The following is a 15,964-nucleotide window of genomic DNA, read 5'->3' as shown; positions in this document are numbered from 1 at the left end:
GCCGTTGCACGGGACAGCCATAGGACAGCAGGGAAATCCAAGTCAGCATCAGCAAAGCCATGACAAATCCACTGGCCAGTATCACTGCAGAGGTCAACGCTGTTGCCACGTCAGACACTGGTGCCACTAACATGATGGACCCTACCCACCTTCTTACTCGGTCACATTGGCCACTGGCCTGCAGGCTTCTTAATTCAGCAACAGTCTATCTGTCCTAATGTAGACTGTCTTCTCTTACCCCTCTCTGGTTTTGTCTTGCCTTACCCCAATGCCAGGTCACCCTGACCTCTGCCTGCACCCAGGCCTCCTCTTCCTACACACACAGACTCAGTGATTAGTCACTTAGTTTGACACTTACTTCACCTCTGTTCTGCTGGAGTTCCTGGTCACTGCTGCCCATGAGGCAACTTCCACCTTGATCCTGTATGTGCCACCCTCCTGGCTTCCCACTGTGCCTGGGCAAGTACCTTAACTGAATCCAGTCTTCTCCTATGACGCTCTTCTGGACTGCTGACAATGGCCAACAGGTATAGAGTTATGACTGTCCCACCACACCCCTTATTTAATCCCTCATCCCTGCTTCTCTGTCATCTCAATCACAATTTACACAGCAAAGCAACCCCTGCCCCCAGAAGTAACCAGTGGATATCAAGCCCTTTCCGGTTTCATCCGTCAGACTGAGCATCTAACACAGGGCCTTAACAAAAGAGCCCTGTCCTGAAAGGTGGGGGGTGGCTCAAAGCAGAGGGACCCAAGCCTACTTGGGGAGTCCCAGGAGACAGCCCAAGCCTTCCAAGGAGGAGAGCACTGGCCTACATCAAGCTGTTAGTGCTCTGGATTGTCAAACAAAGCACTATGGGGTAAGTGCACACTGACACAAATTTAAAACCATATGAGGAAGTTTCCATGAAGCTTATGCAGAGTCCTGGAAGTTCCAGCAGGGCCTCTGTGCCAACACCTAGGTACTCCTGGTTTGAACACAGCATTTCTAAATCCCAAGGTTATTTCCTCCATTTAAGTGCAAAACCTCTTGATCTAAGTCACAGACAGGGTCTGAGCAGGCCAACAGCACCCAAGGGAGCAGTGCAAAATAAAGCAAGAGACAGACCAGTACCAAGGAAGGGAGGATGCTACATAGCAGGGCAGCAAGGAACTACTAGTAAGTCTTTTTCCAGCATTCAGAGCTCCCCCATCCTCCATGCTCCCAGTCTGCCACTAGATCACTGGGGCAGCTATGGTTTGTTTCTACAGTAATTTTGCAGGGCTCTATCCATGGAAAGACAGCCTACATAGGGAGGGTGGTGGTAGAGACAGAGATGTCTAATAGAAAGGTGGACTGGTTGAAGATGTACAATATAGATCCTATAGTAGATGAGAAAGTTAAATGTACAGACTGGCTCGATAATGACAATGGCTCTTCCAAGCAACTGTTGCTATGAGAATATTCCTTGGACTGGAAAGCCTTAGCTTTCCAACATCATTATAAGGAAATGCAACCACTTCTGGGGTGGAGGACATGCAGACATTAGACAACAACACAAGGCAGCTTGTGGGCAAGCAGAAAGGACTGCTATATTTCACACAACCTGCAGTGGGGCTTCAGGCTGGGAGAACAGAACTACTCAAGCTGAAACTCATAGTAACATGACTGAACTTCCTCATCTCAGCCCTTCATAACACCCAGATCAGCCTGGACTCCTGGAGAACTGAGCCCTGCCCCCTTTTCTGGTTGAATCCCCAACCCCACTCCAGCAGAGATCTAGCCCAGTTCACAGCAGGCTCAATTCTTGCAAGATCCTGAGAAACTTCAGCCCAGGGCAGCAGGCCTCTTATTTTCTCTGGACCATCAATCACTTTGGCAACTGTAAGGAAGCTGCTACCCCACCTCAACAGTGTCATTACCAAGTTCCCCTTGAGGAAGTTAGTTCAGCCAATTTTATTGCAAATGGGCAGGAACCATTAGCAAGACAGTAGCAGATGATAGCTGTCTGAGGATCAGGTGGCCCAATTAAAGATGCAAGCCTTTCAAAGGACCAGATCTGCTTCCCCTAGAGGTTGTTCCAAAGCAACAGACATGCCCTTCTCTTTCAAAGGGAGCTCACTCCATACAGCTCTTTGCACTTGAGGGGCTTCCACATTAGATACTTGTCCTAAATGCTACACGGTCACTATCAGTGATCCAGCCCTAGAGGCAGAGGTAAAAGAGGCACTAGTACAGACAGGGCTATGCATCACTGCAGATGTTTAGGGTTCATGTAGGTTAATGCAGCTCAAAGCAAGTACATACCATACATGCCTTTTAACTCCTTAGTGTGGGATCAGCAGAGAAGAGTCTAGGACAGGCGTGTCCAGAAACAAAAAGTGTACATAAAGCCAGAGGTTTACATTGGGAGTTTATCATGGAGATTCTCCTTCTCCAGCCAATTGCTTTGTTCTCAGCTGGTAACCATATTATAGCTGAAAACCTGCCCCTGTTTGGTGCTGGCCCAGTTTGGTATGGGATATGTCAGGGCTAGAATTGCTGTCCTGATGCCTCAGTCCAAAGGATTCAGCCCCAATAGGAGAAGAGCTGCACACGATGGAAACAGATCTGAGCTAAAGCTATGTTGGTAGATTCCTGCCCATGTTGGAAGAACTGGGAGGTGACCTTCAGGGGACACTACAGGACTGTCTCTCAGTTTTCAGAAATGGGGAGACCTGGGTGTAACTATGATGTATTTGTACTGCTGCCTCACTTCACTCTTTCTATGAATTCTTGCCAGCACTGCAACACAAGGCAGCCAACCATAACCAAGGCCCTAGACACCAGCACAGCTAGCTACCCTACCAGAGCATCCGGGGAAGAAGTCTCTGCTCATGTTCACCTGCTTCCTTGCTTGAGTATCATCTGGTACTTCTCCCACATGAGGCAGGGGTGTTGGGGAGGCACAAAGGAAGGTCACTGGCTCCTCTGCCTGATTTCACTCACAGGGCAGAAATCATACAGATTCAGGGCCCTCACAGAAGGGCGTCCCTATTAGCCAGTGTTGGGATGCTGTGTGAAAAGATGACATCCCTGGATGGGTGACTGCGGGGTTAAGATGGCACTTTCTGGTTATCAGCAACTAAAGAGCCACTGATCTCCAAGTACTGAAATGAATCTCCAGGAGCACAGAGCAAACAGGACAACCATACCAGAAAAACCAAGGGACTTGCCTCAGTGCTTAAGGCTCTGGACACAGGAGATGCAGGTTCAATTCCCTGCTCATTCACTGTGTGACCTTGGGAAATCAGTCTCGCTTAGACCTGAGTTCTCCAGCTGTACAATAGGGATAAGAGTACTGCTTTAGATGAGAGGACAAATGCCTAGCAAGATGAGAAGACTGGAGTCCAGTGTGGAACATGGGTCTTGGCTAGTTCACGGTTTGGAACGGACTGTGCGGCTGACTTGCAGCAGCACTTCTGGGCCTGGTTTGCAGCCTGAAACAAGCTTTGTGGAGAGGGTCCAAGCTCAGCATAGGTATTTCTGCACTGCTCAAGATACATTGGGAAACAGGGGTGGGGGAAAAAATGCATGTTCAAGAGGAGATTACAAAACCTCATTTGCATGTGGTTAAAACCCACCAGAGGACAGCTCCACAAGTCAGAAACATCTGCACAGGAGAAACCTAAAGCACTTGAGATGTTCAGTTACTTAGTGAACAGATAGATACAGGCAGGCTTCCAAGCACTGCAATGGGTCCTGATCAGACAGTCATGGTCCAAATGTCACAAAGGCTGGGGAAACATCCAGGGTGCAAGGCAGGAGAGTGCCCCTCCAGGCTGCTCTCCTCAGGGAGCTAGTACCTGTCCCTAGAGCAGTGCCCTCAGAACAGGGAATGCGTCACTACCTCCTCCTGCATGCAGGCCACAGGTGCCAGAGTTGAGACCTGAAGGGGGGGTTGGACCAAGCCTCAGGAGAGCTGAGAAGGTGAGCATCCAGGACACAGCACACAAGAGGTGCCAAAGCAGCCACAATGGAAATAAGCTGAGGCAGTTCTGTAGCAGACAGGCTTGAATGAAAGGAGCTGAAGGGATGCAGATCCAGGAATAAATACGGGCATTGTGCCAAGAATGAAACAAATGAAGCAGGGAGGCAGAGAAGGGGGCTGGGGTTGTTTCTTATTGCCTGGCAGCAAAGGCAAAACAGGCTGATAATCTGGAAAGGGGGAGACAGGCAAGACAGTGGTGCACGGGAGTGCAACACAGTATAGTATTTAAGGCACCTGCAGAAGGGGTTTAAGGAAATGGGGCCAATACCTAGCATGGGATTTTAGCAATGAGGACATGCCATGACAACAGACCAATGGTTTCCCTGGTGGTGTTTAGGCCATCAGGCTCCCTTCCACACCTAAGAAAGAAAAGCAGCCTGTAGCACACTCCCAGCTTGTGCCATGCAAGCCTCCCACCTGGTTGGACAACACCGCTGCTAAATGGTCATGCCCAGGCAGTAGTGCCAGCCTGCTGGAGGGAGCAAAGAGTATGGGGAGCTGCAGACAGCAGGAACAGAGCAAGCCTACTAGCAAGTGATTACTCTGCAGAGCAACCACAGGCCTGGTGGCCACCTCAGCACCTTGCTAGTTACAACTAGTTGCAAATGCCATGCCAGCACCAGAGCCAACTAGAAGAGCAATGATGGTGAAACCAACCATGGCTCTGGCTCTAGCCACGTGTGGTATCCCAGCCACTAGGGGAGAATTGGGTATGTGCTTGTTCTATGGGGAACCCCAGACCCTACTCTTCCACCCTTAACAGAGCCCCTTTCAGCAAACTCCACCAGCCACTACTTAGTTCAGCACATAGGTCAGTGCCCAGGCTGGGAACACTCTTGGGCACTCTCTGGTGCATATCACTGTGAGGAGATTAAAGAGACCCTCAGTAGAGACTAACTGCACTGTGGTGTCCCTCCTCTTCCCAGCAGCACAAGTCTTCAGCCAGACAGCAGTACCGGTCAACCTAGACATTTGGTCTACCTCCCCAAGGGGCAATCACTTGCCCTTGCTTAGGGCACACTTGCCAGACAGCCCTAGGCTCTGCTGGAAACAATATCTTTGTCCTTTAATGAAGAACCCTTCCAGCCCAATCATCCCAGAACTCCATCACTGCAACTCCGTCACATGATGGGAGACAGAAGCCCCTGGCCTCTTCCCTGGCCAGGCAGCGATGGCAGAGCCTGCAGATGCAGAGTGGGGGCCAAACCTGAGCTTCCTGTCCACCCCAGGAGCAGCATGGAATAAGACAGGTGGGGAGGACACAAGCAGCCTGACAGCCAGGGCACTGCATGAGCAAGATAGGTATGGGCAAGGGAAATGCCACAGTACTATATCCCTGCCACACTGAAGCACAGGCAATGGCTGACACTAGGGGTGCACTGACAGAGATTTAAGGGGCTGGTACCAAGAGCTGATTTTTAAGGAGGCATATTGGCTGATAATTTGATTTCCAATACAGCTGCGTTCAGCTGGTAAGGTGTTGCCCCGCTGGGGCACAGAGGGATGCAGGGGGCGCGGAGAGGGGGAATGGCTCTCACTGCTGCACACAGGCCAGGAGAGTATAGGGCAGGGCAGGGCAGGCTGCATCTGTGAGCTGGGGGGAGGACACAAGCAGCCTGACAGCCAGGGCATTGTATAAGCAGAATAGGTAAGAGCAAGGAAAATGTTACATGCTCTGTGCCTGCCTCGCGCTTGCTCGCGCTGGGCTCCTCCTAGCATGGGGGGGAAGGGGGTGGGGCAGGGAGACTGGGCTTCACTGTGCTGCACCCAGGGCCATGCTGATGGTGCTGGGAAGGGACTATAGGGGGGCTACAGCAAAATTTGGGGTGGTTGCAGCCCCAGGACTGAGGTAAGACTAACGGGTCTACAGTTTCCTCCTGTTTTTGAAAATGGGGACTACATTGGCCTTTTTCTAGTTGTCAGGCACCTCACCAGAGCACCACGAGCACTCACAAAGCTGTGCCAGGGGTCCTGCAATGACCTCTGCCAGTTCCCTAAGCACTCTGGGGTGGAAGTCATCAGGACCTGCTGATTTGAATACATCTAGTCCCTCCAGAAGTTCCCTGACTAGGTCCTCACTGACCCTGGGCCTGGCTGCGCCTCCCCTGGGTCCATCCAGAATCCCAGTGTGGGGGATATCCCTGTCCCTGCTCAGAAAAAATGGAAACAAAAAAATCTGTTAAAGAGATTAGCTTTGTCATCTGGTGCTACCACCAGATTACCAAGCATGTCCTGCAGAGGCCCCACATTATTTGGCACCTTCTTTTTACTCCCTATGTATTTAAAAAAGGACTTTTTGATATCTTTGATCCAGGTTGCTAGTCCAAGTTCCATCTCTGCCTTAGCCTTCATAACAGCCCCCCTACAATCTTAAGCCAAGGAGGTATAATCCTCCTTGGTGATGGCCCCTCCCTTCCATTGGGTGTACACCTCCTTTTTGACTTTGAGGCGTTCGTGAATGCTTTTGGTGAGCCATGGGGTCTTTTGAGCACTCTTGCCCCTTTTGATCCGTGTGGGGATTGTCACAGTTTGGGCTTGGAGGATTGTCTCCTTAAGGACTTCTTGGACTCCCAACTCCCCTCTGCACCAGGACCTCAGTGCCTCCCTGACTAGTCTCCTTACCTCATTGAAATCTGCCCTCCTGAAGTCCAGGGCTGCCGCCTTGCTGCAGGCTTTTGACACCCTGCGCTGGATGGTAAACTCCAGTAGGTGAACATCACTATCACCCAGGTGGGCGAGCACCCGCAATCCCCTCACCAGGTCATCGCCTGTGGCCAGGACCAGGTCCAACAAGGTATTTCTCTGGAGGGAATGTGGACCTCCTGGGTTAGGTGGAGGTCCTGTAACTCAGCTAGGAACCTATGTGAGCAGTCAGACCTAGCTGACTGCTCTTCCCAGCAGATGTCCAGGTAGTTTAGGTCACCCATGATGACCACGTCCCTTGACTTAACTTTCGCATGGGATGAGATGAGACGGACAAGTCCCAGAGGCAGCACAGACCAGGATGCTGGTGAACACATGCCAGATTGCCGTTTGCTACCTGGCACAAATCACTCTGCTGAGCATGCTGGCTTGGGGACTGATGAGACCAGCCCTTCTCCACTGCAGACAGTTAGAAACCAATCTCACCCTTGTGAGGCCTAGGAAAGGAAAAAGCACTCTGCTGAGAAGCAGACCAGGCAAAGCATGCTGCCCAAGTGACTCAGGTTACCACAGAAGCAGGTGATGGGTACCCTGTCACTAGCCAATCCATAAGATGACTACAACTAGTTGCCTTGCCCTCATCCACCCACCCACACATGCATGGGCTCCCTCGCTGCAGTGTCTTTTGGCACATTAGACATGCAGATCTCCTCCTGCTACAGGCACACTAATGGGCAGGCTGGGTGGCAAGATCCCCACCCTGTGGGCTGCAGCATGGACCTCCTAGGCAATCTTTAACCTCTGCCCTCCCAGGACAGTGTCCAGTTTGTCCTCTTGGCCTGCAGGATCCTTGGGGTAGGGGTGCTCTGCACTGTGCTCACAACAATTCTAGCACCTGGCACAGGTATAGCCCCATGCAGCAGGACAGCACTTCCTCCATTTCAAAGAGGGAAGAAATGGAGGCACAAGAGTAAAGTGACTGACCTAAGGTAAGAGTATCACACATGGCCCACAAGCTGGACCTGGTCTGTGGAGCCAGGGCCACCATAAGTTGGGAAGCATGATTGGTGCTGGGGAGAGAGAACAAGTAGCCTGCTCCAGAATCTGGGGCCCAAGGACCCTGGTGGACAAAGTGATCACTGGTGACAGGAGGGCAAGCAAGGGCTGACAACCCCAGTCACCCTCTGACTGCTTCACCCATCGCCACTGTTGCAGCCCTACCTCCCCAGTCGCCAGCTCTCCTACAACGTTCCGTGAGCCACACCTGGACTTGTACCTACCACGTGCTCTGTCCTGAAGCTGGAGCTGTCACTGAGGCATGAAATGTGGGTCAGTGGCAGCAGTTCCAGCTTTAGCAGGGGGCAGGAGCTGGAGACACTACTGCTGCATGCACCAGTCTGGAGCTGGAGCTCTTGTCATTGTCACCAGAGCCACCCTGTGCCTTGTGCTGAATCCAGCCAACATAGTCTAGATCTGGCTTTAGAAGTCAAGTTTGAGACCCCTGGCCTTAGCAGTCAAATTAGGAATCGCCAACAGGTAACACCACCAGCAGTGTTAAATCCCCCATGACCTAAGAGGCCCAGAAGGGCTTATGACAGCCCCTACCCCACACCCTCAGCCAGCCTACCTCATGGGAAAGGGGGTGGGGAGTCTGGCAGTTGATCCCCAGTGCATTCACAACTAGCTTTCCCAGCATTTGGTGGAAGTGGTGAACAGCAGAGAAGGTCTACATGGGAGCTCACTGAGGACAGAGATCCAAACCCACAAAGCAACAGCATGAAGAGGCCTGAGCTAACAAGACTGGAAGTTGCTCAATCATCCATACTAGAGTCCCCATGTTGAAAGCAAGGCATAAGTGAGCCATATCCATGGGTAACAGGGTCAGGCTAAAGCTGCAGAGATAAGGTGGCAAGGCAGGTGACAGATCTATTACCCAGAGGTGTAAGGAGGGTGTTCTGGATAAAAAGGGCTGGGGGAAGGTACTGAGCTAGGGCCCTGCAGGCCTAACATAATGACAAGGCCCCACCAAAAATGCAGGCTGCACCTTCGTAGGAAAGCTTTCATCTCAACCCATTCCCTCATGTGCAAGCTGGCTCAAGTCAGCAAAGCGCACATGCACTTGAGTGCTTCCAAAGGAAAATAATAAGTGGGGGGAGTCTGACCAGCTTGTGCTAAGTGAGCAGTACTGCAGTTGAAGCCAGCAGGGCTCTGGGAGAGACAGCAAGGACCTTTTCTCAGTAACCTTCTCTGAGTCATTTAGGAACATCCTGATCCGAGATGATGACAGAACTTGGATGCAGCTCACCCTCCATGCAGCATCTCCCCTCCCAATCATAAGCCATTTGATCTGGAAACAGATGCATGGAAAAAGAGCTCTTACCATTGTAGGAGAGGCGGGGTTTGCTCAGACACATGATAAAGTGCATTTCCATCTCGTCGGAAGCTACAGATTTGGAGCAAATTGGGCACTTGAAACCTAGAAAGAAGCAGAGGTAGCTACAATTAGAGGTTCTACAAAGCAACATCCATCTATAAGAGCTAGAGCAAAGGCTTGCTACTGCTATCAAAAAACAAAACAAAACAAAATAAAATCACTGCAGGACCTGCTGTGGAATAAAACAGCCTGCTCTAAGCTGAGGGAGCCAGTACTGCTCAAGTGCTAGCAGAGGCTTTCCATGAAATACAGATGGATGGGGGAAGGAATCCCACTACAATCTTTCCTTTGCCCAGCAGTTATAACTCTGCTGATCACCCAGGTGAGTAGAGACACCTCCTTTACCAACCAGGCAGGATACAGCTCACTTCCCATGTGCGTGACTATGCACAGGCCATAAAACATCTGTTAGCTGCCAGTAAAGACAAATGCAAAATTCATTCTAGGCATGCAGCAGCTCTCCCCTTGCCAGTGTTAGTGACTGTAGGACAAGGGCAGAGACCTGACATATGACCCCCAGGCGGCCTCTGCCAGAGGGCTGGGAAAGCATGAAAGCCTTCACAATGCTGGGGACTTTGTGTCCCTAATCAGGAGCTGTCCGGCACTTTATCTACTTAATTCATGCATCTTAAGCAACATCCATCCCACAAGGCCCCTTAGACCTGATGAGAAGGACTCCCCTGTGACCAGACTGGATTTGCCCTCCCAGCTTTGCCCCACTTATACTAGCCTTGTTACTGTTGCCTTCACTGGAGTTCCTCTCCCTTCCAGTACTTTCAGCTTTTAGATTGCATCATCTTTTTGGTCTGTACCTGAGATCATATTGGGCCCAGCCCATGCTAGGCAAGGAGGCAATCCATACCCAAGGAACATATGAACTAAAAGTGGACAGCCCACCCCAAACAGAAACGAAAGCCAGAGGGAGACACAGTAACACCAACAGTGTATCATGGCAGCAGGGCTCTTCCTTTTTTCAACTCAATGGATAATGTAGGGTGGCTTCAGAAGCAGAGGTGAACAAGGGGAGCACAGAGAAGAGGTCAGAACATTTCCCAGGTCTTTGGGGCAGTAGAGAATACAGTACACAAGACAAAGGGGGCACCAAAACTAGCAAAGTGGTCTCCCTTTAATGTTTGTTACCAAAGTACCCAACACCTTAGGGCAACTGCACTAGAACTACAATCAGAAAGCGTACCTATGCATGCACACACATGGGCACACACACCCCACCTCGCCTGGCCCAGCCCATTAGCTCTCAATCTCCCTCTTACCAATCTAAAGAGGGCAGGAAATAACCAACTGCTGCTCTAAGAATAAGGGACAGCATATCAGAAGAAACCCCTGATAGGTGGCAACAAGAAGCAAAGGGATGAGAGATTGATCTGCAACACCATTTCCTGGGGACCCCACAGAAGGAAGGCCTCTCTTATACCAACTCTCTCATCCCATTGCCAAGCATCTGCAGTCAGGCAGAAGTCTGAGGGGCTGGCTCTAGGGCAGTGGTGAACAAAAAATGGCAGATCCAGCAACCAGTGGACTCCATTTCCCAGCAGCCCCATGAAAGTCAGAGGGGGAGACAGTAACACCAACACTGTATCATGGCAGCAGGGCTCTTCCCTTTCTCAACTCAATGGATAATGTAGGGTGGCTTCAGAAGCAGAGGTGAACAAGGGGAGCACAGAGAAGAGGTCAGAACATTTCCCAGGTCTTTGGGGCAGTAGAGAATGCAGTACACAAGACAAAGGCAGTCCAGTTTCCATGGAGATGCCTGCTATATCTGTGCTGTGACAGTGCAAGACTGGGGTTGCCATGGAGACCAGCCCCAGCTGCGCTGGCTGGGTGGGTGCACAGCAGGGCAGAGGACTGCACCAGAGCCTCCGGGATCTCGCACCTCGGACAGCTTGGTCCAGGACCAGGGCAGAGCTGCGATCTGCTGCCTGCATGCTCTGGGCAGGGGTGCGCAGGCAGTGGATCTTGGCTGTGCCCTGGCTTCTTGCAGTGGTGACAGCCTGGTCCTGAGCTAGGGCACAGCTGCAATCTGCTGCTTGTGCACCCCCTGCCTGGAGTGTGCAGGCAGTAGATCACAGCTCTGCCCTGGCGCCAGACCAAGCTGCCCTTCGCAAGATCCTAGCGGCTCTGGAGCAGCCCCTGCCCTGCCGAATGCCCTCCCAGTGCGGCTGGGGCCAGTCTCCATAGCAACCCCAGCCATGCACTATCATGCCACAGGTGCAACTGGGTCTCCATGGGAAATGGCCTGCTGGGAAATGGAGTGCACTGCCGGCCCACAGGCCAGATTTTGCCCGTCTCTGTTCTAGGGGATGATACTCTGCCAGTCTTTCACAACTAAGAATACGGACACAAAAAAAAAAAAAAAAGGAAGAAAAAGAAAATGATAGCAAGTTAAAAGCAGCGGAGACTTAGCGCACACACTATCTCTTTTACACATCTGCTTCTGCCTCACAGAAAGCAGAAGCTAAACTAAGACAGTTTGGCCCTGACGGAACAAAGTTCTGATGATATAGCTTCCACTGACTATCAGATAGGAGGAGACACAAACATTACTATGTAATAAGTCCTGCCTTCCTATAACTCACTAATTGGTTTATCTGCCCATGCTCTAAATCACCCATTCCAATACATCTGAAGTCAGAGCTGAGGGAAGGAGGGAGGCACTTGACTGGGCTGATTAGTAGCTAAGGGGTCTCCATCTGATTCTTGCAGAATGGGCATGTCAGTCAGATGGACGAGTCACCACAAGGACATCCCCTCTCCCCTCAACTAAGGACTGTCAACAAATGAGGCATGTGGAACATCCACTCCCTTCACACTAATACAGCTGACTCCTGGATTTCAACAGAGCCTTCCTGGAGAGGATATATAGAGGGGTTCAACCTCTGGACTCTGCAGCGTTCCAGGTTGCACTGTAACAACGATTTGGATTTACTCCCAAAAACTGAATCATGGGAGAAAGGGGATAGAACCAAACAGATAACAGGAAACACATGCACTCCAGCCTGCTCCAACAGCCTGTCTGCACTTAGGGCTGTTCCAGGTCAGTCCATATCTGGGCATGCTTTTACAAGACAGCCTCTCTCATTCATTCAGCATCAGCCACTTTCTAAGTAGACAAGTGCCACAGCACAGGGGCCAGCTACGCAACACCTGAACTGCAGCTGGAATCAATGCTAGAGGACTTCTAGCCTTGTCTCCCTTTTTTCAGGTCAGAAAGGTCAGATTCCACCTCTTTGCCTTTACTCTGCCAAAACCACAACCCAGCTGGAAAGAACAGTGGCAGGAGGCAAGCTTAGCCTCTGCAATGAGCTGGTGGGACTATTATTCAGGAATGCAGGGAGAGCAATGAAGGATAAGGATCCACAAGGGTTGAAAAGGCACACTGATGCACGTGGTAACACACCAGAGAAACCTGCATTGAGAGGGTGTTATTAACAGGCCAGGAGACTCTATGTGTCTCATTTTGCCCTTGTCCAGTCCCTGCACTGCTGAGCCCATTAGCAACCATCTTCCTTTTTCCACAGTGAATTTCTAGAAGGCAGCATGCCAAATCTCACCTAGCCCAGTTGCACAGTCAGTTATTGGTTCCTAGCATTAGACTTAGCAGAGCACTATCTGATGCAGCCGGTACTCATAAGCTACCGACACAGATCTGTATCAGAATATTAGTGCATGTCTAGAAGTTCCCTGTGTGCAAAGAAAGAGCAGGTAATCTAAGGACCTGTCTTCTAAAGCAGATCAGGTCTGACTGCAGTGCTGCTTATGAGCTTTCTTCTTATACATGCAAAGCCTGCAGAGGAAAGAGAAAGGAAAGGAATGTACAATATACAGATTGTCTACAGAAAAGTCAGATTTTTGTTTGCTACCAGATGAATTTAGCTAGATCACTTGCGTTCTTGAAAGATATCCATATGGATATACCTAGTGGTTTAAATCAGAGTAATTTCAGACCCTCAACGTGAAAACAGCTAAAGTAATGATTATTCCCTTGAACTAGCCTTTATTAATAGCATTTACGATTACGTTACTTTGCAACCTGAGGCTTAATTAATAGACACATTGTTTGTCCACCACCAAAAGGCAGCCTCTATGAAATAAAATGTAACAGCTACCTAAATGCCCACAACAGCCTTGTGGACTGTTAAAGACAAAAATCTAAGTGACTTGAACCTGAGTCAAAAATCTCCAGCTGAAATCACAGTAGTTCTAAGGGGCAGAATATACTCACCCACACTGGCATTCGTCCCAGAAATCAGAGTCAAGAACTTATGCTTAGGAAGGATGGTGTGGAGATTTTGGTGGGCCATAAAATAGGCCAAGGCCTATGCTCTAAGTTTTGTGTACAAGCTAGCACATGCAGCACCACACTGCTGCAACAGCACAGGGGACCTGAATCCACCAAGAATGAGAAGGGAGACCTGCGCCACCAACATCACTCCTTGGAGCAGCGCAGGTTTTCCACTGTGGACTTTTGTCAAGTGCCCTATTATGAAAATGCAATAACTGCTAGTGAAGCCTTGAATAAGACTGCCCGGTAAGGGTAGATTAAAATATTAAAAAGAGACTACAAACGGTCATAGAAAAGAAGAGTCCAAGCAGACAGCCACATGCGTTGAAAGAGAAATTGGAGATGGTCATCAGTATTGGCAATAACTGAGTGATCAAATGTAGTCCTTCAGCACTGTAATTAATCAGGCCACATACAACTGACACAGGGGAAAAAAACTGTAGATAATGAAATGGAGGTTAAAACAGACTCACCCAGAACCAGGAAAAATTAGTGCCAGAGGCAGACTGGAATGGAGAAAGGCCCTACTTCTAGCCCTCTGCCCGGTGAATCAAAGCCAGCCACACAGCAAAGCCAGTCATCAGCAAAGTTGTGAAGGCCACAGTGAACATAATAGGGAACCTCCACTTAGAAGGGCAGCAGGGTAGGGGAGCAGTGATTGCTGGGAATTATACTTCAGGATTCAGCACCTACAGATAAAGCCTTGTCCACACAGGGCAATCATACTGGAACAAGCTAAAGTTTCCACTATTCCAAGGTAGGGATTTAAACGCATTTAATGATGCTGTTCCAATACCTACCTCCCCCTGGACACCAATTCTAGCACAGTGGCTTTTTTCTGTTTGGCCAAGTCATCCGAGAAGGGCTTAATACAACCAAAAAATAGCTTGTGTGGGAATAATATCCCCAGCCCCTGTGATACTTACACCTGTATAACTGGCAAGGACTTGCCCATTTGGTATGGCCTGAGCAAAGCTTTTCTCCAAAGAGGCTTTCCATAAGACACTCTCCTGCTGGTGTATAATGCTCCCCTCTATACAAGACAGGAAAAGATCAAAAGCTACTGCTACTAAAACAGGCAGCAAAAGTGGTGTGAAGGGAAAACTTGTATCATTTATAAAATCACAAAAAACACCATTTTAAAAGAATGCAGAACAAGGGTTTGGGATGGGCAAGGCACAGACAATGCCAAGTTGCTGTGATGTAGCATTTCTCAGTAGAACGCAAAGCAAGTTAAGAAGCTGTCCTCATTACCTCCTTTTTACAAATGAGGAGACATGCACACAGAGGTGATTGTTCCAGGGTCAACCAACAAGTCAGAGACAGTGCCAGGAACAAAAAACTGAGGTCTCAGGAGCACTGGGGTGAAGAAAGCACTCCTGTCTCAGGGATTCTGGAATACCTGAAGAATGAAGTATTGCTGCAATGGTAAGCCTTGATGGCAAATGCCACTCCTCTACAGAAGAGTTGCAGGGCTGCTGGGGAAGGAGGTAGAGACAGGCTACAGACATTTAACCTCCTTTGCAGGTATGCACTGTGTTCTATGCAAGACCAGAAATGTCAAAGGAGCTAGGGAACACTGATGAGCTCCCAAAAGCCAACTATTGCAAGAATTTCCCCAGATAAAGGCACAGGACTACAATGCTCAGTGGGGTTTAGAGGCCTCTGGATTCCTCTGAGAGCCAAGGAACTGTCAGTCACGGAGAAAGGCTGTTCTATGATAGACATGAGAGTGACACTGGCCAACTAGAAAAGGAGTTCAGTCAACCCTTTTGGGAGTACATTTGGTTGTCTCTATACCCATGGCATCCATACATGTGCCTCTCATGCCCACCACTATAAGAGAACATCCTTTAAAACTGACTAGTCTTTGCTTACTGCCTTGTGCAAAACAGTGTAGCTTCTAGAAGGTGACAACAGATTGAGTATGGAGGTGCTGTTCATTTACACACTCAATACCAAGCCATGCTGGCCGACTTCATGGATAAAATGAAAGCAATAAAAATGGCAATAGAGCCTAGATCCTCTGGGACAGAGTCTATTCCCCCAGACCCCGCAGAGCTGGCACAGACAGAGGGAAGGGTGTTAGGGTATTCTGATGCATACTTTACCATCAGAATTGTAAGCCAAGTTCCAATGGCAGAAAGTCTGCTGCTGGCGATGTAGCAGCCAGAAAAAATCCAACCCCAGTCTCTGGTTGCAAGTAGGGCTGGCAGGAACTGCCAGTTAGGACAAACAGGATTAGAGTCAGCTGGGCAGATATTATCTGGAATTCCCAGAGGGGGGACAGCATCCCCACAACAGCATGGCATAGCCAGTTCCCTTAACACAGCAGACTGCAAACTAAGGGAGTTCTTTGCCATTCATGTGCTGTGGAGACAGATCCACGAGGAGAGACAGGTTGGGATCTATACAGTTCAAGAGGGGAGAGGACAGTTCCAGATTTCAATCCCCTCTCAACAATTTAAAATTCAGGCACACACTCAAGCACGCCCCAGCATATGAGGGGAATGCCTCTTCCATCAAGTTTGTGAATACAATGCTCCCCTTACCTGAAACAACCGTGTTAGCTTTGGT

General features: G+C 49.7%; 1 protein-coding gene across 3 annotated transcripts in view; it reads right to left on the bottom strand.

The window, feature by feature from the left end:
• The window catches only part of ZNRF1 (zinc and ring finger 1), a 96,082-nt gene that overhangs the window by 14,739 nt on the left and 65,379 nt on the right, over window positions 1–15,964 (bottom strand). For all 3 annotated transcript variants that reach the window (XM_090063673.1, XM_090063672.1, XM_090063671.1), the window contains exon 2: window positions 9,034–9,129. In XM_090063673.1, coding sequence (XP_089919799.1) covers window positions 9,034–9,129 — 96 coding nt within the window. The remainder of the gene's footprint in view (window positions 1–9,033; window positions 9,130–15,964) is intronic.

The sequence above is a fragment of the Crocodylus siamensis genome, chromosome 9 (genome assembly GCF_052110815.1).
Source record: "Crocodylus siamensis isolate JL-2025a chromosome 9, ASM5211081v1, whole genome shotgun sequence".
Lineage (NCBI taxonomy): Eukaryota > Metazoa > Chordata > Crocodylia > Crocodylidae > Crocodylus > Crocodylus siamensis.
The sequence above is the reverse complement of the archived record's forward strand: the minus strand, read 5'-3'. Positions and strand labels throughout refer to the sequence as shown.